Source organism: Hibiscus syriacus, unplaced genomic scaffold, assembly GCF_006381635.1.
Source record: "Hibiscus syriacus cultivar Baekdansim isolate YM2019G1 unplaced genomic scaffold, ASM638163v2 tig00117056_pilon, whole genome shotgun sequence".
Classification (NCBI taxonomy): Eukaryota; Viridiplantae; Streptophyta; class Magnoliopsida; order Malvales; family Malvaceae; genus Hibiscus; species Hibiscus syriacus.
Window position 1 is genome coordinate 1296937 of NW_024063539.1, and position 23792 is coordinate 1320728.

General features: G+C 35.3%; 1 protein-coding gene across 2 annotated transcripts; it reads right to left on the minus strand.

Annotated features, from left to right (window-relative positions):
• Positions 1-1453: 1453 nt before the first annotated feature.
• Positions 1454-22720, minus strand: LOC120198535 (plant UBX domain-containing protein 11-like). 2 transcript variants are annotated; one of them, XM_039199844.1, is made up of 11 exons: positions 22709-22720; positions 21835-21843; positions 6077-6184; positions 5896-5948; positions 5712-5793; positions 4703-4768; positions 4467-4534; positions 4119-4337; positions 3429-3936; positions 2681-2950; positions 1454-1826 (listed from the first exon to the last, which is right to left on the minus strand). In XM_039199844.1, the coding sequence occupies exons 3-11, from the start codon at positions 6180-6182 to the stop codon at positions 1612-1614; spliced, it is 1587 nt and encodes a 528-aa protein (XP_039055775.1). In that variant the 5' UTR covers positions 6183-6184; positions 21835-21843; positions 22709-22720; the 3' UTR covers positions 1454-1611. The 2 variants fall into 2 exon arrangements, with proteins under 2 accessions (XP_039055775.1, XP_039055776.1); XM_039199845.1 differs by lacking the exons at positions 21835-21843; positions 22709-22720 and adding an exon at positions 6525-6612 and having other exon boundaries at positions 6077-6182.
• Between the last annotated feature and the right edge of the window lie 1072 nt (positions 22721-23792).

A 23792-nucleotide genomic window follows, 5' to 3' on the forward strand; every position in this document is an offset into this window, starting at 1 on the left:
CGACGAGGATGAAGTGATGATGAAACCGCCGAAAATGCCACCCATTTGATCTTTTCTTTCATCGCAGATAGTGCGTCGACGGCAGCGGTGGAAGTCTTTGGTTTGCCTTCTCTTTGAGATTCAACTCCTCTCAGAGTGCAATCCTCGAACCCGGTCGAGATTCTCTCGAAGAAATAACCTGAGAAGCTCCGGCTTCCGCTGTATACGGACTTGAATATCGAACGACGAATCAGCCAAGGGTATAGCTTCAATAGTGAGACTTATCATCCTCTCTCAATACAATCCCTGATTTTCTCGATGAACTAAAATTTGTCCTTTGGCGGCTTCACCATAGAACCAGAAGTGAGAAGACGAAGCTGCAACTAATATTGAAACTGAGTTCATATTCAAAAAAGGGAATACTATACTTGTCCCCATACTTTTAAAATATTTTAAAATAAATTAATGATGAATTCCGATCTTTTGCATTAATGGTGTGTTTTAATGTACTAGTGGTATATTTTGATATACAACGTTCGCTATAAACTCGTCTTACAAAAATAATATATTTTTGGCAGAAGTAAATACAATATTTATGATTTTTTTCTCAATTTATTGGATGTTGAACTAAAGAAAAAGCTTAAAGATAATTGTCTATATTATTTATTCGAAGTTAATTTATTAGAGGAATCATGTTTATAATATATTTTTTCAAAATAATTGATTCGGAGATTTTTTTTTTTTTAAAGATGACCATCTATATTATCTTTAAACTTTCAACAATAATGACTTTATCCTTTACAACAAACCTACAAAACTTCATACACCAATAAAATTAATCAAATTTAGATAAAACGAGTAATTATCGACTTGAAAAAAATTATTTTATAATTGTGAACTCGTCAAACCCTTACAAGAAGGTCCAGTAAAAGAACTCGTATCTTTAGTTTAGGCATGTATAAATCTATAATATAAACTTCCACTGAACATATCTTGCTCAATAGATCAATAATGGGAGGGTCAATAAAAGAACTCATATTTTCAGTTTAAGCATGTACAATTTTATAATATAAACTTCCACTGAATACATTATTCTTAAAGATAATTTGTTGGAGGATAACCCTTTGATGGATCTCTGCAATTGAAAGGAATAATCTACCAATAGATCGAACATCTGTTATTTATTGGACAAATCCTTTGGACGAACTGAAAGTCGAAAAGAAGAAAATAGAATTTTTGAGCATGGCTAAATAATCAAGTAAAGCATCTTTTGCCATGGCACAATGCACAGGGCTTGTACAAAAATAAGTGTTAACATTTATGTTCGATATAAACTCCATGAAAATATTCTCATCAAAAGTATCCATGTTCGAACATATTCGGTCACAAATACCGAGGATACCATACTCCAAACATATGCAAAAACTTTAAAAGTTTTGAGATAATCAGTGTAAGACATATATGTATTTGCACTCACTCCCCAGTCCAAGTAACAAAAGCTTACTAAAAAAACTAGGATATAAGTTATTCACACATAGCCAACTATCTATAAATGGATCAAGTTTTAGGTATCGGAAATGTCTTATGAGAGCAAACCATGGTAGAAAAAATCCAACACCTGGCTGTCCCTAATTATTTGCTGTCACTGCTACCACCATACTGTGTAGAATTTCCATTCCAGAATGGATTCCTATCGGAGAAACCATCATCATCTTCATCGCGTTTTAGAGTGTGAATATTGCTGCCATATCGAGTGGTCACAGGTTGCCTGTTCCTGCTGTCATCGTTGGCTGTTGAAGTGCTTCTATTTCTTCCAGACAAGTTATTCTGCAGTGTAGGATTCGGACCTATAATTGCAACCAAGCCAGACAAATGAGAGAGACTTTTCCAAGGCAATTTTTCCTGTATGGCCCTAACTGAATTAACAGATCATAACCAAACGGAAAGAAAAAACTGCATACAAGAAAAATTAAACAGACAATACTGTTTCCAAAATTCAGGAAACACTATAACGATGATTTTCTAATATTTCACTACTAATTTGTAGCAGATCACGATCCGAGTTTTGGATCATTAATGATTTCTGACACTGTTGTTCTGAATCTTTTTTTTCTGGAGTACCCATAGGACGTCTATTCAGACATGGATATAGAAAATATGACCCACCAAGGATCCTCCTAATACATGAAAATATTAAACATACCCATGTCGTATACATATCCATAGCTGACCTGAACCCATGTAACATAGGATACAGATGTACAATTACTAAGATGTGTAAAAGTAAGATTACTTGAGGATGTTTTTGTTAAATAAGTTAGAAACTACCTTCTTGAGAATTGAGACTATATTAAGATTCTCGGAATCCTAATTAATATAAGTGTCTACAGATTGACTTAAAGGGGGAAAAGAGCAATATTCAAGTATATTACCTTCAATTATAGGTGGCATTCTATTTTCTAATCCTCATTCTACTAACCCCTATCTTCTAAGTTAATCTACTGTATATACGGGATTACTCTCTCTCTCTTGCTCTCTCTCCATATGCAAAACATGTTTATGCGATTATGTATAGTGACAAAGACATGCATACTTCACCTAAATTAGTTTAGAAGATATTAAATAGGTCATAGAATAAACATTTTAACTCAAGGTCTTCAGGCCAGCAGAACAAAGAAATTGTCTTTAACAGCAGACTCACTGTATTCCCAGATGCCACTTTGAGATTCCTGTCCAGTAGTTGATGAGCTGGCACCACCACCGAGATATGAAAGAGGATTTACATAAGACAAAATGCTTCTGATGTAAGCAAAATATCCCCCATTGCTTCCTGGAGAAGCTTCAGTAGCTGTCAAATTTCTATTGTCATCAGATGATCTCTGCCCTTGGAAACCAGTGGTTCTCCTATGCGGAACCACTATTAGCGCTTGCCTGTTAACAAGACCCAAGTCCAACAAAGATTTACTCAAATCTGCAGGAAAGAAGAAAGAAATACTGGTGAATGGCAGACATCTCAACAGTAACGTTTGCATAAGCATAATTTAAGGACATGGAACATTCCTCACATGTGAAGGTAATACAATGTAACAACATTTCAGCCAAATTTAAAACATCTTCGATGCAAAGAGATTAACAAAAGTTTATCAGCAATAGTAAATACCAATATGTGATCACCATAGAATAGTGTTCACAATAAGAAAAAAAGGGATCATTCCTCGTAGTAATGAAACAATGTAACCTTCAAGTGCCAAAAAGAATTACATTCACTGTCATCTAACATCCTACAATCTGCCCAGATATTCAATAATACCAATTTGCAACATTCTTCTAAATACCAGCTTGAGGATGGGCAAATTTCAGCTAAAGCAAATCAATACCTGAACTGAGACAAAACTAAACAAGCCGGCCACACTGATTTTTAAGATGTACACTGCAAGCACATAACATACCTTGATCGTCAAATATCTTGCGAGGATAAGGAATGGCAAAATCATAGGATCCCAGGCCACTTGATTGGTTTCTATCCACATAGTCTTTAATCATACTCAGAGTGTATGTCACAGGAAATTTCTCCTGTAGGCTACTACTGTCAGGTAATCGGATATTTAAATGAACATCAGTTTGTAGGTTTGCAGTTGTAGTGTTTTCCAATGCACCATCTATGCCTTTATCCTTTCCACGTTGCATAGCTTTCTCTGCTTCTGCAGCAATCACTGATGAACTTGCACAGTGACAACTAGACTGATGATCAATGCCCTTTGCTGGGATGAGATGATCATCTTCAGGATGAGAGGATGCATTCTTAGATGCATGACCTGCTGGGCTTGAAGTGAGAGAACTAACAACTGTTCTCGTTTCTTCATTGGTAATATCACATTGTTTATCCACAATATTAGCCAAGTTGTCAGAGCTAAATGATTCAGAACTACTATTTTCAACCAACTCCGGATTTTTCTCCTGCCATGTCAGGACAAAAAATATTATATCAAGCAAAGTTTTTAAACTACCAAGGTACTTCCCCTTCTTCCTGGTGAAGAGCACCACAACCTGGATTGAAGTCCAAGTTCCCTCCTTCACCCAGAAATGATAAAACAAAAACTAAAAAGCACTTACTCAAAACAGCCAGCAATTGAAATTACCTGAACTGCATTTCCACTATCTCTGTTTTCCTCTATCACCCCAGAAGTATCAGTTAGGTCAGACTCCAAGTTCCGGTCAACATCGTCCATTGTGGTTGTTGGAACATAAGCACTTGAAGAACTTCCTTGCTCAGACTGGCTAACGGTAGATGCCCCAGAACTGGATGATTCATATTTCTTTGAAGCAAGTGCAGCACTAAGGACAGCTGCAGTTGTTTCCTGCAGTTTTGACCAGAAAGCTAAGAATGCTAAGAAACCCAAAATTAAAAACTTGATTGTAGTAAATAAGCATTGAGCATCTTTTCCCAAAGTGGATAATAGTCCTAAGCTCAATCATCACTAGCAAACCTGGATGTGAAGACTCAACCATGCCTTCTCTAAACTGGAAGCCAATACTTCTGCACTGAAAAATCCCTCTGGAAGTTCCACAAAAGAAAAATAATTTATTTAGAACATCTTTCCATAGATATTACATGCTTGCTCAAAATAGAAAAATATTTTACTTAGAACACCTTTCCATAAATATTACATGCTTGCTCAAAAATATAGAGAAAAGGTTTTACATAAGAAGAAAATATTAATACCACTTTGCCAAACTTGTACACCATTATATCCAATTGCTGTTATGCATGGGATAGATTTCTGCGGGTCTGTATAATGTTGATGTAAGGATTTATTCTCTCACTAAAACTGGTAACAGATATGTGCAATAGGAAACAAGAACAATCAACGTTAACAAGTCTAACACTATAAGTGGTCATTGAAATGGTGGACTAGCGAACTCAGCCTGATACCCAAACACAGATACGGGTTCTATCTACAAATGGAAGAAGAATCACGGTACCCCCTGCTTTACGAGTGGCAAGGTGTGTACTGTATTAGTATGGAAAGTGCAGTGACAAGAAGTCCAGAAAGAAAAGAGAATTAAAAAAAAAACCATCATGACATAAGAAAGATACATGGAAATAGTTAAACGAAAGCTTTCTTATACCTTTTCCCATCCACCACTTTTAATCTTCTAACTGTTCTTGTCTAACAAAACATGGAATAAGAAAGCCAACATATCTATAACAATTATTACGCATTGCCACTAGATATTAGTCAGTATTAAACGAGGTAGGTTTTCAACAACGTATAAATGTAAATAGGGAAGAGTTTAAGACCAGTTCAAATCCAAATATATAATTCACAGCTTGATGCAAAATTATCACAGAAATTCCATTGCTTGGGAAGATTGAAAAATGAGGGGGAAAAAGTACACTGTTTTACCATTATAATCACTGTAAGTTAAAGATAAAAAAAATGATTAGTCATCTTGTAAATATACACATTAACTCACTCCGCTCTCATTTTCTGTCATCCTTTTTGTCCAATTTGAAGTGATTTATTTTTGTTTAATAGATGAGGAAAACAATACTCTTTCCCATTTTTCCCCTCCCAGTTTTACTTCTGACCAAGCACAACCAAACTTACTTTTCTTTCCACTTTTCCACCCTTTACTATATTCACCCTTGCATTTTCCCATCCTTCCAAGCATACCCTTAAGTGTAATTATAAACTGAAAATATAATTTACACTCAATAAATAGGATACATATGGCAGAAAAATTTGCAGCATCAGTGCTTCCACATCGGATATGCAATAGAATGCAATACTTTGACAATGACTCTTTCACCTGAATCCACCATGATAAATTATAGAGCGCAGCTATAAGAAAAAAAGGATTAATTTGAGACGAAAACCCTTGAAATGAATAATAAAAAAAGGAAAGAAATACTTTTAGGTCAGTCCATGTAGAGTCCTCCACTTTTTCCGACTCGGATTCTTCACCTTAAATCCCAATAGGCATAACAATTAGAAATCACAATCACAATGAAATAACAAAATACAGTATTTTTCGGTCACGCTACCTAAATAAAAAATAGTAAGAAGGGATCAAATAAAGAAGAAAAAGGTACCTGAAATGTACACCACGAAAAGCTTCTTCTGGTTCTTAGCTTCAAGAATTGCTTCAGGAATTGAGCCTTTGAATGTAATAGATGACAAAGATTCGGACCTTTCCATCTGTAATCAAACAATTAGGTTCCGAAAACTCAAAATTCGCAATTAAATGTCTCTTTCGTTATCAAAATCAAATTTGATTCACTCGAATCTTTAAGCATACACTTTCATGTGCACTTCTGTTTGTGTGTGCGTGTGTCACTCCAGAAATAAATTGAACTACCCATAATTTCTAGAAACCCTAAAAAACAACAAGCTGACAGTGCGGAAAACCCTAAATTATTTAGAACATTTAAATCATATCGAATAAAAAATATGGTGAAAATTTCTTTTTATTAAGGGAGGGATCAACGAGAAGGATCATTTAAATTAAAAGAAACGGAAACATAAAATAATTAGCCGTACCTTTGATTTAGAAACTGGAAAATCGAGTTTTACGAAGAAATCTTAAATCTAAAGAACAGAGAAACGTGGAGAAGGGACTCGAAGACTTTTAACTGTGAATATATGAAAGATAGGCAAGTCATCCTTTTAAACTCGCCGCGTGTCCACACAGCACGGAAACTTGTTTTTGCCGGTAAAACAACTTTTAGATCCCTTTTATTTTCAAAATTCGGTAAATTGGCCTCTCTCTATTAAGATGGGCAATTTAATTCTTATTGATTTTGAAAATTAGTAATTAGGGACAATTTATCACGAAATTGGATATGCATATTTCAGTGAGTAATTTAATTCTTTTTCGTACCAACTATGCACCTTGATTAAATAAGTCTATAAAATACTTAAGCAATTTGTAATTATTCATGACACTTAAACGAGATTGTACAAGCCTCAACCGATTGAAACATGTTTTTCATAACATACTTGAATAAGAAAATGAATCGAAGAGTAATCATTGATGAATAAAACAACTAATAATGGTACGTGAAGATACTAATTTTTTATCCATATTATTATTATTATTATTATTATTATTATTATTATCATTATTATTATTATTAAATATATATTAAATATATATATAATTAATTAATTACAGGCCAATTACAAATGGACCGGCTCAGTTACAAACAAACCAGAACCGGTCCAGAACAAACCAGAAACCCTAAACATTTGGGGGTTTCAGTTAGGGTTTCCTAACCCTAATCTAACCGGCCGCCTCATCACAGCCGTTGGATCTAAGAGATCCAACGGTCCAGATTGCCCCAGATGGAAACCCTAGGGTCTGATACCCTAGGGACACGCGGCCGCCGCTGCTATCTCGCCGCCTCCGCCGCTGCCACGTCCCAACCGAAGGCTCCAGAAGCTCCAACGCCAGCCGTCCACGCCATGGCTACGGGGTGAGTCACCACTGGTAGTCCGGTGACTCACCGAGACCCCATCTTCGGACCGGTCCGATGGCCACACCGGTGGTGGCTATAAAAGCCACCACCCCAACCTGATAAAAGAGAACGGAGACAGAAAAAAAAAAACGGAGAGACAGAGAACACAGAGAGACGGAGAAAAAAAAAACAGAGAAAAAAAAAAAGATATACTAAAAAATATACCAACGATCTCAGTCAACATCAACGCAGCAAGAAAAAAAAAGGAGAGAAGAGAGGAAAGAAGCTTACTCTGTCATCGGAGAACCCCAACCGTCGCCGGATACAACGAAAACCGAAGGTATTTTTGTAGATCTGCTCCGATTGGGAGCTTTTTAAGGAAAAAGAACACCGGAAACGGTTTTAGACCGTCCCGATCTATATTTTGGTGGATTTTTGTAATTTCCGGCTACCATTAACGGTGGCCGGCAGCGGTGGTCGGAGCCCGGTAGCGGTGGCTGACCGGGACGGCTTCTCTCAGTTTAGAGAGAAGCCAGAGAACTCTTCTCTCTCTGTTTGAGAGAGAAAGAAAAAAAAAGAAATGAGATAGCTGGCCCGAAGGGCCAGCCGGTTTGGGCATTAAATAGCCCTTCCCAAACGACGCCGTTTTGGGGAGGGCTATTTGTGTAATTTTATAAATGTTAAACCCTTTCCGTAATCCCTATGTTTTATATGTTTTACATTTTAGTCATTAAATTGAATTTATAATATTTTTAATTCAGTCTTCGAATTTTAATTTCTTTTATTTTAATCCTTTATATTAAAATAATATATTTAGGATAAATAACAGATTTAATCCCTTAATTTTAATAAATAATATTTTAATCCTTAGTTTATATTTTTAATTTATTTTATTCTAATATCCGAATTTTAGATAATTTTATTTTAGTCATTAAATAAATAAAATAAAGAAATAGCATGTTTAATCCCTATAATTTTGATTAATTATAAATTAGATTTTTAAATTTTATTTTTACTATAATTTAGTCATTTATTTTATATGTTTTCATTTATTTTACTGCTTTTAAAATATATTATTTTAGTGGTATTTTTATTTTATTTGTTTATATATTTATGTATTCATAAATATATATATAATAAATAGTAATTTTTAAATATAAATTTTTAATATCGAAGAAAAGGACAGTCTTAATACAACTGGATGTCATATTCTGATATTTTAAAATTAAAAATTAAACAATATTATTTAAATTAATATTTATCAATATCAAAGAAAAGAGCTGTCTTAAGGCACCTAGAAGTTCTTTTCTGATATTTTTTAAATAAATAAATATTTTTATATAATTTTGAAATAATAGGATTATAAACTAAATATATTTTTGAATTTTTAAATTTTAACAATAGAGACAATTTATAATTAAAAAGTACCAATTTTGGGCGTTGTAGGGGTGCTAATCCTTCCATAAACGTAATCGACCACGAATCCCTTTTTATTATTAAAAAGAATGAATTTTTGGTTATAAACGCAGATCAGATTATTTTTTTTAATTGATGTTTTCTTAAAATTCTTTTAAAAAATAAAAATAATTTTTAGGTATTCGACCTACCTGATCCAAAAGGCCGATGGCGACTCCCAAATTATTTTCAAAACTATTTATTCACATCAATTTCCCCGCCAAGTATAATATTTCGTGCCTGGACGAAAGCCGGTTACAACAGCTTGGCGACTCCACTGGGGACCGGTCAAACTTTTAAAAATCAATTATAAATTGTCTCTATTAATTAAAAATTAAAAGTTAATATATTTAATTTTTAATTCTTTCTTTTCAAATTTTTTATTTATTTATTATTTTTATAATATTTATATGTTTTATTTTATTTGCAAGTATTTTATTTCATTATTTATTTTTCTGTCAAAGGTTTAAATATTTCTCCTCACACACAACACTTGCATTGCATAACATAAAGCTCTATAATTGAGTTGTCCCTGTTAAGTGAGAGTGAAAGCGACGTCTTCGTGAGAATTTATTCTCCGTGTCAGACCTAGCAAGTAACTTCCGGGGTTCATATGCTCTCTGTCTTCGTGAGAATTTATTCTCCGTGTCAGGCATAGAGAAATGTATCCCCTCGAATTGAACTCGATCCACTTTAGTCTGTGATGGACTAGGATTGAGGGTTAGCAACCCAAGGGGGCACTAACAAGGACAATTCGGGTACCTTGATTCTTAGATCTGAAACCCTGCATATAAAGAACCTTAGAAACTCTTCCGATCAGAAGTCATGCCGAAATTTTGTCCAAAATAGGTGTACACACAGGAGAAATGAATTCTGACTTTCTTGTTAATTTATTTATTAATTAAATTACATGTTTATTTAAATTATTTAAATTTAGAAAAGCATGTTTAAATAAAGAATATTTATGTAAATGTTATTATTAAATTTCTTTATTATGTAAACTAATTTATTTTCTTTTTGTGTGTTCTTTATTTTTCTGTTTGCATTGCATCATACAGGATAAAAGACATTGATCCTTGTGTTAATTGTCTCATTGGAAAGCCTTCATCTATTGATAAAAAGTATTCAAATCAAGTAATTCTAAACTCAGAAGTAAGACAGTGGGCTGAGGACTTACAAAGACGAGAAGGAGACAGCCTGCAGGATGATTATGTATCTGACTTGGCCAGTTATGCTCCAGTTTCACTAAAAAGAAATGATATGCAAGATTTGCGAAGCATTTGGGAAAGTTGGGATTCAAACAAAAAATTGCAGTTTTATCAGACTTACGGTGACATCCCATATTTGCTCTATGTAGAAGTTGATGATGAATTACTCAGAGCCCTAATTCAATTCTGGAATCCAGGGTACAATTGCTTCACTCTCAATAAAGAGGATTTGGTCCCTACTATTGAAGAATACACAACTTTGCTACATATAGATGGGGCTTTGGAGAATCGAATCTATTCAAAGTCAATTAAAACTCAACCCTTTCGAGTTAAATTAGCAAAGATTGCTGGGGTACGAGAAGAATGGGTGGCATCCCGTACAAAACAAAAAGGCGAAAGTGAAGGCATCGCTTGGACCAACATTAAAGAACTTATTCAGAGTCATCCAGATATTAAAGTACGATTCGATTTATTTGCTCTGGGTATGTATGGTATCGTCATTTTCCCAAAAGTATTGGGATATGTTGAAGCTGCAGTGGTAGATTTGTTTGAACAGCTACCGAAAAAGATTAATCCTGCTTCTGCAATCCTAGCAGAGACCTTCAGATCGTTAAATGCTTGTAGAAGGTTAGGAGGTGGACGATTCTCAGGGTGTACCCAGTTGTTATATGTTTGGATCCGTAGTCATTTCTGGAGGACAGAAAAGGTTTCATACCGACGCTTTAATACGGATTACTCACCATTAAAAGAATTTCTGGAGCAGGAATGGCCGAAAGAAATTAAGAAAGATATGTGGATTAATGTCTTTCGAAATATACAAAGCAATGACGTGATTTGGCGAGCCCCGTGGCAAATCCAAAGGGAATTCTTTTACAGATGTGGAAATTACAACTGGATAATGTTGCTCGGATTATGGGGAGGAATTGGATATGCACCACTTCTGGTCATAAGACAGTATGAAGGTCGTCAATTTGTACCTGTCACTGCTGGGTTACAGTCATCTGAATTCGCATTCCACAGCAAAAATTATAAAAGAAGTATCATGGAAGCCGTTACAGCTTGGAAAACAACTTTTTGTATCCGAGCTAAAGCAGCAAAAGAAATGCTAACTCCTGATTATGAAGAATGGAGATCTGTCAGGAAAAACGAAAATATTCCTTTACCAGATCAAAATGAGGATATCTCTATGGAAGATCGCATTAAGGTGGTTCCGTCAGAGATTGAAATCTTGAGAGCTGAGTTTGAAGCAGAAAGAGAAGGCTGGTCGAAAGAATTAGAGCAAATGAGACAAGATAAAGCTATGTTGGGGGTTGACATTGAATTTCATTCATCACAATGTGCAATGTTGAGAAAAGATAAAGAAAAAGGTGAGGATGAGTACAGAGCCTTACAGAAAAATTACCAGGAGTTATATAAATCCCGGAAAGCATCAGGATCAAGCCAAGCAACAATATAGATGAATAAAGAGTTGAACATCGAGAAAAGACGAGTTGAAGATCTGAAAGGAAAGAATAACCGTCTACTCAAAAGCCTTGAGAAAGGAAAACAAAAAATGGAAGATTTTGAGGTCGACAGAAGAGAGCGAATTATAAAACACAAGGCTGAGCATCGCGAGATCATGAATGAAATGCAAAGAGAAAGAGATCGAGTCAAAGATGTAGAAGAAATGAAGAATGACATCTTTAATAAATTTGAAGGTGAGAAAAATATCATGTTCAAGGGATTTGAATCTGAAATGAACCAGTTGATTGCTGAACTTGAAGTCAGAGGCCAAAAGATGGAAGAATCCAATGTTGAAAAAGAAAAATGGGAGCTAGAAAGAAAAAATTTCAACACCAGATTTGAGGTAGAGCAGGAAGTGGCTAGAAATTGGATGCGAAGATGCAGAAACAAAGATGTGCAGATCCAGAAGCTTAATCAAAGAACACAAGAAGCACGAACAAAACTTGAAGAAGATCTGGATCAGTCTAGAAATAAAAACTCAGAGTTTAATGCTTACATTTTGCAACTTGAGGAATCGTTGTTTCAAGAAAAGGTTCGTCTAGGGCCTAATGACCTCAAAGAAAGTAATGAGGAAAATGCTTCACTGCGAAGACGCATTAGAGATCTTGAAAAAATTCTGCACAATTGTCAAGTCAGAATCACTGAGTTAGAGCAAACTCTTGGAGAAATGAATAAACAGTGGCAAAAGTCAACTGAGTTCTATGTGGAAAGAAGTGAAGAAAGAAGCAATATGGTGTTCGAGGCCATGGTTCAAATGAGTGAAGTTGCTAGATATGTTGGGGAACTAGCTGTTGAAGCTAAAATAATTGAGCATCAAGTTGATCCAGTTTCTAAGTACGGAAAGAAGGTGTCATGGTTAATGAAAGAAATTATAGAGCTTAATAGGAAAGCTATGCCTTATCTGTAGTTATGAACTATTATAAAGAAACTTTTGTATGCCGATGAAAGTTGTTCTATGACAGTTAACTTTTTGGGATCAATACCTTTTTGCATACATACATTTTGCATACATTCATCATTCATTTCATAATTTTCTTTATGAATAATTTTATTATTTTATTTTATTAAGATAAAATTCATTAATTAAAATTTGAAAAAAATAATATTAAAAGATTTTTCAATCGCAGTTATTCTGGCCAAAAGAGAAATACAACATCACTACGGTACTAGACAAGCTACTAAGAGAATTATGGAGGATAAAATATAGCGTATTGAGGAACAACATCATAAAGAACAAGAAGAAATGAGAATGAAGCTGGAAAAAATTGAAGCCAGTATTGCAAATTCACAAGACAATATGATGAAGAAAATAGAGGACTTGTTTAAAAGGCAGGCTATCAGTGGAAAAATGCATTAAAATCCTATATCTTTCGACCAAGAACCCATATATCCTCTAGGTTTTCCACCAGAACCAATTTATCATTCTGGTACTACACCTATACAAATCAATGCTCGTACATCTGCATTTCAAGAAGCTAAACCACATGAAAACCAACAAGTGGATCCTGCATCTTCAAGCAAAAATCCGCTTATATCCGATGTGAAAATAGGGGATATTAATACTGAGCATTTGATCCCAGATTTGAATGAGCTGAATGAGAAACAAAAAGTAAATGAAGAACTGACCAGACAGATCAAGAGCTTAGAAGAACGAATGAAATCCGTGGAAATAACTGAATCATTCTATGGGTTTGATGCTAGTGAGTTGAGTTTGGTTCCAGACCTAATCCTCCCCATCAAGTTCAAAGCTCCCGAATTTGATAAATATGACGGTACTACATGCCCTTCATCCCACATTACTATGTTTTGTCGAAGAATGGCAGGATATGTGAAGGACGAGAAATTGTTAATTCACTGCTTCCAGGATAGTTTGACAGGACCGGCTTTAAAATGGTATACTCAATTGACCAAAGCCAACATTAGATCCTGGAAAGATTTGGCTAAAGCATTTTTAGAGCAATATCGCCATGTAACAGACATGGTCCCCGATAGATGGACTCTCCAAAATTTGGAGAAAAAGAATAATGAAACATTCAGACAGTATGCCCAAAGATGGCGTGACACAGCAGCCCAAGTTCAACCGCCTTTGTCAGAAAAAGAGGCCACAGTAATATTTGTTCATACCTTGAAGGCTCCTTATTTAAATCATCTAATGGGGAATGCAACCAGAAATTTTGCAGATTTGGTCATTTCTGGAGAACTCATTGAAAATGTCTTGAAAAGTGGCAAAATTGAATCAAATGAGGGGTCTAGTTCCAAAAGACCTACATATCAGAAAAGGGAGAATGAAGTCAACAATGCAAATTCTTACAGCAAGGATTCATCGAAAAGTGTTACAATAACCCAGCCAAGGGTTAAGAAAGAGGAAACAAACACTAATCGAACAGAGTCCAGAGGATCTCGAAAGGAAAATGAAAGGTTGTCTTTTACACCTTTACCAGTACCATATGCTGAGATCTATGATTCGCTGTTAAAAGCAGATGTCATACGGCCCTATCCTTTGGTTCCCATGCAACCACCATTCCCTCCTTAGTATGATACAAAGGCACACTGTGTTTATCATGAAGGAATCACGGGTCATTCTATTGAAAACTGTTTGGCATTCAAAAGGGTGGTTCAAAATTTGATCAACACTGGGAAATTGGAATTCAATACACCATCTGCATCAAATCATCCATTGCCAAATCATGGAGATAAAAACGTGAATGCAATTCAGGAAGAGAACAGAAAGAAAGCAAAAACTGACATTTCTGAAATTAAATCTCCGTTTATTTGGATATTCCAACAACTCTCTGTAGCCGGTATAATTCCACAACAATTCAGGCCAAAGCAGAATGAAGGCAAGATGTATTGTGAATATCATCAGGAGAAAGGGCATAAAATTCAACTATGTCCTGAGTTTAGGAATTTGGTGCAAAAATTGATGAACAACAGAGAAATAGAATTCTTTGAACAAGAACCAAGAAAAAAAGAAGATGATGTTTGCTCATCAGAGGATTCTAAACCAAGTCAAAGAATAAATGATCCTGTGATCATTAATGTGAAATCATCTACGGTGATTCCTACACCAATAAAGCCGAAAGTAGTTATCACCACTCCTCTACCATTTCCATATAAAGATACCCGCAGGGTACCTTGGAATTATACTACCAATGTTTCAATGGTAGGAGGATCTGTTTCTCTAGAAAAACAGAAGAGAAAATACAAAGTCTGAGTACCACATCGACGTCTGAAGCAGTAAGCGAGGTCGGTTTCTTTACAAGAAGTGGGAGATGTTACTCTCCCGAAACATCCAATGCTTCAGAACAAGTGAAAGCCAAAGGAAAAGCCATGGCAATACCTCAGAAGGTATTTGAGGATGAATCCCTTCCAGTATTTAATGAGCCTGTGACAGAAAAACAAGCTCAAGAATTTTTGAAATTCCTGAAACATAGTGAGTATAGTGTGGTTGAACAACTACACAAACAACAAGCGAGAATTTCTATTCTTGATCTATTGATGAATTCAGAAGCGCATAGAAATGCTTTGATGAAAATTCTCAATCAAACATTTATCCCCGAAGATATATCCCTCAATAAACTTGACAGAATTGTGGGACATATAGCCGCTGACAATTACATAACGTTCACAGATGATGAAATACCAGAAGGCGGAATGGGGTCAGTAAAAGCTTTGAACATCACAACACATTGTCATGGTCATGTGTTGCCAGGAGTATTGATTGACAATGGATCCGCTCTCAACTTGATGCCTCTAGTCACACTTCAAAGAATGCCTGTGGATCAATCACACATGAAGAGTTATCAGAATGTAGTGCGAGCATTTGATGGAACTCAAAAAGAAGTGCTTGGGAAAATGGAAATACCTTTGTTAATTGGCCCAATCGTGTACAATATTGACTTTGTGGTAATGGACATCCACCCCACATATAATTGTCTATTAGGGAGGCCATGGATTCATTCAGCAGGAGCCGTTCCTTCTTCATTACATCAAAAATTGAAATTTGTTGTTGATGGACAACTAATATGCGTCGGTGCTGAAGAAGAAATCATTGCGTCTGTAACAAGCGATGTTCCATATATCGACACCAATGATGATGCTCTTGAATGCTCTTTTCGAGCTCTTGAATTTATAAATGCAACCTTTATTGCAGAAGGAAGCAAAATTCCATATCCCAGATTGTCTGATTGCACCAAGATGACGGTACAACAAACTTTAGGCATCGGAGCTAAAGCTGTGAGAGGTCTAGGAAAGAATCTTCAAGGGATTTCAGTTCCTATCAGTATAAAGATAAAAAAAGACCGTTTTGGGCTAGGGTTTAAGCCCAATCTTCAGCAAAAGAACAAAGAGATGAAAAGAAGATGTGAAGACAGAAAGGCAAAATTGAAAGGAGGAGAAATCCTTTGGAAACACATGTCTTTCCCACAGTTGAAGACCATATTCAGATCAGGAGGAACAATTAATGTAGAACAGCAACTTGTTGAAGCCTTTAAAGAAGAAAAGTTGACGAAGGATCAAGACATAGTTGAAGAAGCTATGAATGGATTATTTATCAACATGATCATGAATGACAACAAAACTGGCAAATACTTGGATAAGATTCGACCATGTCTTCCTGGAGAAACACTCACCAATTGGACCACTGAAGATCTTCCTATAGTTTTTAATATTAATGCAGAGTAATATTCAGAACTAATCTTTATGTTTAGCTCAAAAATAATGAAAACTTTTTTTATCTTGTAAAAGAAATTATGTTAAATATAAGAAATTTTCTTTAAAATTTTCAGACGGCAATCATTCTTTACATTTTTTACATTTTTACATTTATTTATTTCATAAATTTACTATATTCTTTCGGAAATATGTCCGACTTAAATTTGCAGGTGTCACCATGTTAATAGCATGTTTATTCCTAAATTTAATCCAGTGATAAATTTAGAGCAGCCCATATGTCTGGAAGAAATCAATGGGTGTGAGGATAAACTGGAATGTGATGTTCCTACTGAACTATTAAGATTGGTAGAAAAAGAAGACAAACAAATTCTACCCCACAAAGAAAAGGTTGAGACTGTGAATTTGGGAACAGATGAAGAAATAAAAGAGGTGAAAATTGGTACTACTCTGACCATCCAGATAAAGCAAGAATTGATAAATCTCCTTCAAGAGTTCAAAGATATCTTTGCCTGGTCTTATCAAGATATGCCTGGTTTAAGCACAGATATAGTGATACACAAGCTTCCAATCAATCCAGAATATAAACCGGTCCAACAAAAGCTCAGACGAATGAGGCCAGAAATGTTGTTGCAAATCAAAGAAGAAGTGATGAAACAAATCAATGCAGGTTTCCTACAGGCATCTAAATACCCAGAATGGGTAGCCAACATTGTTCCCGTACCAAAGAAAAATGGGAAAGTTCGAATGTGTGTGGATTACAGAGATCTCAACAAAGTTAGTCCGAAAGATAGCTTTCCATTACCCCACATAGACACACTGGTGGACAATACTGCAGGGCACGCATGGTTTTCATTTATGGATGGATTTTCAGGATATAATCAGATAAAAATGAATCCTGAAGACATGGAAAAAACAACATTTATAACCATGTGGGGCACATTCTGTTATAAAGTAATGCCATTTGGATTGAAAAATGCAGGGGCAACATATCAAAGAGCCATGGTAACTTTGTTTCATGACATGATGCACAAAGAGATTGAAGTATACGTAGATGACATGATTGCCAAATCCCGAACTGAAGAAGAACATATTCAAAATTTGAGGAAGCTTTTCCAAAGATTGAGGAAGTATCAATTAAAGCTTAACCCTGCAAAATGCACTTTTGGGGTAACTTCTGGAAAACTTTTGGGATTTGTGGTCAGCAAAAAAGGAATCGAGATTGATCCAGATAAAGTCAAAGCAATTCAAGATCTTCCACCACCCAATACAAAAAAAGAAGTTCGAGGATTTTTGGGAAGATTAAATTATATATCTCGGTTCATTTCTCAATTAACTGACAAATGTGATCCAGTGTTCAAATTACTTCAAAAGAACAATCCTGAAGTCTGGAATGAAGAATGTCAAGAAACTTTGGATATTATTAAGAAATATTTATCCAATGCCCCCATTTTAGTATCACCAATGCCTGATAGACCATTAATTCTCTACTTGACGGTCTTCGAAAATTCGATGGGATGTGTACTAGGACAGCATGATGAATCAGGAAGGAAAGAAAAAGCTATTTATTATCTGAGCAAGAAATTTACTGATTGTGAAGTTCGATATCCACCAATACAAAATTTATGTTGTGCTTTGGTGTGGACTACTCGAAGACTCAGACAATATATGTTATACCATACTATTTGGTTGATATCAAAACTTGATCCTTTGAAATTCTTAATGGAATCACCAGCTTTGACAGGCAGAATGGCTAGATGGCAGATGTTATTATCTGAGTTTGATATTGTATATGTCAACCAAAAAGCGATAAAAGGAAGTGTCATAGCTGATTTTCTGGTCAGTCGTGTATCAAATGATTATCAGCCTTTGAACTTTATGTAGATGCTCGTTTTTGTCCGGGGTTAAGTCAGAGTAGATCCGAGCAATGACAGGCCTAAAGAACCCAATTCGTTGAAGGCCCAGTTCAAGCCTAATGACCCAGCATTGTTATCATCCAAGCTTCCAGTCCGTGAAGTCTTGGAAAACTGAAAAATGGTTATCAAGAGTTAAAAAAAAACTGTAAATGGAGTGAGGGGCAGTTTTTATTGATTAAGAACAGGAGAGAACAGAGGGAGGGGGTATTCAGGAACAAGAAAGAAAAAGTGTGAAAAGGAAAATAGAGAGGGATCATCAAAAAACTACTACTGGAAACTGGGGGAAAGAGGAAAAGGACGAATCATTGACAACAAGGAGGACCAAGCTTAAAACACAAGAGAGGGGGTTTTTGTTTTTGGGATTTTTCGAACAGGAGTAATACAAAAAGGGGGTTTCTCTCTTTCCTTGAGGGGGGACGCAATATATCAATGTAAGAAGGAAGGTGTAATCCTACGATCGTGAATGTAAAAGAAAAAAACAGTAGAAATAGAAGGATTTTTAAGTATTCTGATTTCGCTTTCTTTTCGTTTTCTAGTTCTTCTTTGTGTGTGTTTGCATCATTTTAAAAATAGTAAAAGAAAGAAATCGTCCATCAATGTTGCAACAAAAAAAGAGGCTAATCCTAAAATCGACCACACAGTTGAATCAACAAGAAGTGACGAGCAGAGTCATTCTTTCCCACTGTTACTTTTCTAAGACAGAAATCATAGCAAAGCAAGAGATTTCAAGAGATTTTCATTTTCCCCTTTCGTTTTATAGAGTTTCCATAAGTAAAATGGTGTAAAGAGAGTGGTAGCGTTACCTTGGTTGTTGGGGTAGCATCGTCGGAGTTCTTGGCCAATCTTCGAGCTTGCTTTCTCTCTTTTGAGGTTTGGTTTAGAGTTCATCGAGGGAGAGGGGAAGATGGGGAGAAGATCAGCTATTAGGTTTAGTTTAATATATTATTAGGTTTAGTTTTAAATATTGGTAATTTTGGATTAATTATTTATTGGTCACCGAATCTTAGAGGTAAAGTTAAGTTTAGGTCCTCTACATGTTGATTGTTTTATCCCGATTTGACCATCTTTCTTTTTATTTTTTATTTATTGATCCAAATGCATTAGATTACTTTGTGTACATATCCATCTCTATTAGTTTATCTTTGTAACTCAAGCAATTTGTGTTGAAATCCTTTTGCTGTTAATGGTTCATTCAAATTTAAAAAGTTGTTGGGTTATGGCTTATCCCTCTCATTTGGTGTTTATAGGTAATTTAATATGTTTATAAAATGTAAATAAATATATATGCGCATATCATTTATTTCATGTTTAGCCAGCAGTGTTGTATGCATGGCTTTCTATATTCTACCTATATATATGTGTGATGTATAATATAATGTAAATATATATATGTATACGTACTAACATATAAATAGTTATTTTGCATCTTGTGAATACACGTGTAATGTATAAGTATATATATGCCATATGAGTATTTTTCATAATAGGTAATAGTCATTCGTGCATAATGTGTTTATGTCCTCTAATTATATTGACTGATTTAATATGTATATAATATAGTGAATTTATTTGATCGTTAACGTAGATTTAATTGCATGTATCTTTAATTTTCGGTGTATGAAACCTCATTTGCATAACTCAACATAATACATAATTGGATTAAGGGTAATACACTTTTAATTTAAAATTGTTTTAAGTGGGTTGTCATACGCATTTGAGATCCGCTTTTAATAATTTTAAAATAAAAGTGTATCCAGAAAGTGAAACCTAAAAATCGATTCTTCACCTAAAATTTGGGAACGAAAGAAAAGGAAGTGTTCGTTTATTTAAATTTATCGAGAAAAGGTTGTTATAGCTTTTAAGATCTGATCTCGATATTTGTAAATAATCGAACATTCTTTATCTTTCTAAAACGACTCGGTAATTTTAATTTAATTTATTTGAGTGCTTTTGAATGTTTTTAAATTTTCATCATTGTTTTATTGGATCAAAAATTAAATTAAATTTGAATTTGTAAAGTTCATTGCAAAGACGTTAATTAATCGACTAGGTACCGTTTTAGGGCGTTGTGGGGGTGCTAATCCTTCCCTGCACGTAACCGACTCCCGAACTCGGATTTTGGTAACGCAGACCTCGATTTGTTGTTTTAATTAAAATTAATTTTTATTTTTATTTAAAATGACAAAGTATTTTTGGGTGCCCAATCACACCCTAATCAAAGATTGGTGGCGACTCTTTGAACTGTATTTTTTTTTTCCGATTGTAAAGGAAATCCAAAATTTTTCGAAACGAGAGGTTTTTTTTTAAATCGCATTTGTTTTTAAATTAAAAATCAATTGAAAGAGGTAAATTAAAAATTAATGTGGTTTTTAAAATCTCATATTTTCACCTTTAAAGAAAAATCGTTTCGACAGCTTGGCGACTCTGCTGGGGACATTTTTTTAGAGAGTCAGACCAATAGTCGATTAATTATCTGTCTTTACAATTGAAAGTTATAAATTTGTTTTAATTTGGTTTTTGATCCCTTATTTGGTTTTAATATTTTTTTGTTGTTGTTTATAATATGATTAACCAATAAATAGTTGTACTGATCTGTTTGTTAATGGTTTCAGATTAATTGTGTATTTTGGGAATTGATTTTGAGTGTTTTTATTGTTTGTTTTTTCGCTTTTCCTCACACACTGCACAGCTGCATTTTCATGACATGAGCTAAAACCCCGCTCCGTCCAAATTAAGTAGGAGCGAGAGACTATGCCCTCGTGTGGTTTTCACCTCCGCATGGGATAGTGGATTGCTCCTGGAGCTCACGCCTTATGGTCCTCGTGATGGTTATCACCTCCGCATGGACATAAGAAGGTGTGTTCCCTCGAAATTGAACTCGATCCCCTAAAGCCTGTGATGGGCCAGGATTGAGGGTTCGACAGCCCAAGGGGGCACCGACAAGGACAATTCGAGAACCTATTACTTTAGAACCGAACCCAGCATATAGTGAACATAGAGCCCGAACTTAGGTCGAGCCTAACCCGAACCTTAAGAGTCCCGTGAGAAGGGTACACAAGGAAAAGCTTTTTGAGTCATTTATTTTCACTTTTCGAATAAATGCATGCGAACTAGAAATCATGCGGTTAGGTTTATTTGTCAAGCAAGCATGTGAATTAGATAGTATGCGGTTAGGGTTTTAATGTTCAAACAAAGCATGGGGGTAGATATCATGTTGGGTAGGATCTACTAAAACATGATTGGGTAGCCAACATGTAAGGGTAGGTTTTATTTAATGATTATGATATTTATTATCTTGTTGTTGATATTATGTGTGCTAACCCATTTTTTTTCTATGTCTATTTTATTTTGATTTTATTGCATTCGCATCTTCATGTCATCACAAGGTGTTAATTCGCAAGTGATTGACTAATAAGAAGGCTGGTCATACTGAAACAAGAAATTCTTAACCATGTAGTCAAAATCAGGAGGTTCAAAGATATTCAGATGATCCATGAAGAAGGACATCCGATGAATGAAGAAATCTGAAGCTGATTGAAGACTTCATTTAAAAGAGTGAAGGCCAAGATACCCTCAGAAGATAGATACAGTTACACCAAGGACAAGAAGACCCTTCACAAAGACATGAGACTACTTCGTATTGAAAGTAAAAATAGAGACCTCAAGATTCAATTTAAGGAGCTGTCATCAAAGGTGATAAAGTACGCCGAGAACTTTGAGTGTAATATTAGATTCCATGAAGAGTACGGCTCAAGGAAATGAAGAAATGAAGAATCACATTTATATTTTGACTACATGGTGTACTGAATTCTTGTTGTCTAAATGAAGGTTGTTCTATGGTGGTCACTTTTGGAATTAACACCTTGTGGATTTGCATTTGCATTTGCATTCTTATTAGCATTAATTTATTTATTTTGCTATTGTTGCTTGTTGTCATCTTGTTATCTCATTTGTACTAACTTGTTTCTATGTTGTTTTTTTTTCTCTTTGTCCGAATTGCATGATCATGACATATTCAAAAGGTGTTGATTTGTGAGTGTTCATCATAGTAAAAGGTTTTCATGACGAACAAGGGGTTTCGTGATCAAACAGGCAATAACACAGTCGAGAAATGGCATCCTGAGAAAGCTTCGAAAATAATAGAGAGTTGTGTGCATAAAGATCATATAGCGCACAAAGAGCACAATGAGATAAGAGAGATAAAAGAGCAAATGTCCAAGATGATGGATAGAATAGATGTTTTGTCCAAAGGAAGAGAGACTTCTACAAAAGAAAAGAAAGAACTCAATGAAAACAATCTCGAGGTGTCAGATACGCAATGGACTACTTTAGAACCTGTTGATTCTAGTCAGTATCAGAAATCACGCATAATCATTGTTCGTATCAACAAGTTGTTTGGAAATGCCAAGGAAATAGTGGCAACTATAGAAGTTCAGAAGGATGAAAAGAAGCCATGCAGTCAGAACTCGTTGGTGTTTGATAGTTTACTTCCAACATCAAGGGAAATAAAAATGGAAACTCCAATTCAACCCAAGTTGAGAGGTGGCTCTCATTGTGATTCCATCCCAATATCATATAAGGAATTGTATGATGAACTGTTAGAAGCCCGAGAAGTGGCACCGCATTATGTAAAACCTTTGCAACCTCCATATCCAAGTTGGTATGACGTCAACGTTCGTTGTGAATATCATGCTGGAGTTCAAGGACATTCTATTGAGAATTGTTCTACCTTCAAACGTCGAGTCCAACTTCTTCTAGATCATGGAGTATTGGAGTTTGAATTGAAAGGACAACCCAGTTTGAAAACAGATTATCCTGTTGAGTTTGAACCAACAGTGACCAAAGGTAAGGGTATCAGTAAGGAAATCCAGGAAGAAAATTGTTTGCCAAAATACGAAGCTCTAATTCGTCATTTAAGAAGTGAAAATGATAAATTGAGCAGAGAGATGGAAGCCATGCGAGATGATTTTCAAAGGATCAATCAGGCTTTTAAATTTGCTGGTATGGGAAATGTACTAGATGAGTGGATAACAGGAGTCGCTAAACTGAGGAATGACGCTGAATAGTGGAGAAGGAATTGTAAGGTACACGAGGGTCGAGCTGAGAAGTTTTCTCATGATTTACATATTGCAGAAATAAGACGCAATATAGTTGTTGATAATTTAGGAAAATATCAAGCCGAAATTCAGACGTTGAACAGATCCATTGCCAATATGGAAATCTCATATCAGTGCCATAAGCGGGAGAATGACGCTGAGCTAGAAGCCGTTAGAGCCAAGAACAAGAAGTTGATAAAGATTGTGGATGATTATAGTGATCTTATGCAAGAGCTTCATAACCACAATGACTTTCTTACAAGGAAGATTCAACAACAGTGTCTACAGCTCCGAGAATCAGCACTCAAGATAGAGAAAAGGGACAAAGTCATGAAAGAAGTTATGACCCAAGCAAGCAATGTGGCTCAGAAATGGGTTGATTTAGCTGGCTTTGCAAGAGAATTAAAGCAGATTGACAACTCAACCCCCGAGCATGAGTGGAAATTAAATTGGCTTTTGAAGGAGATAGAAAAGTTCGGAGTGAAAGTTGTCCGTTATATGT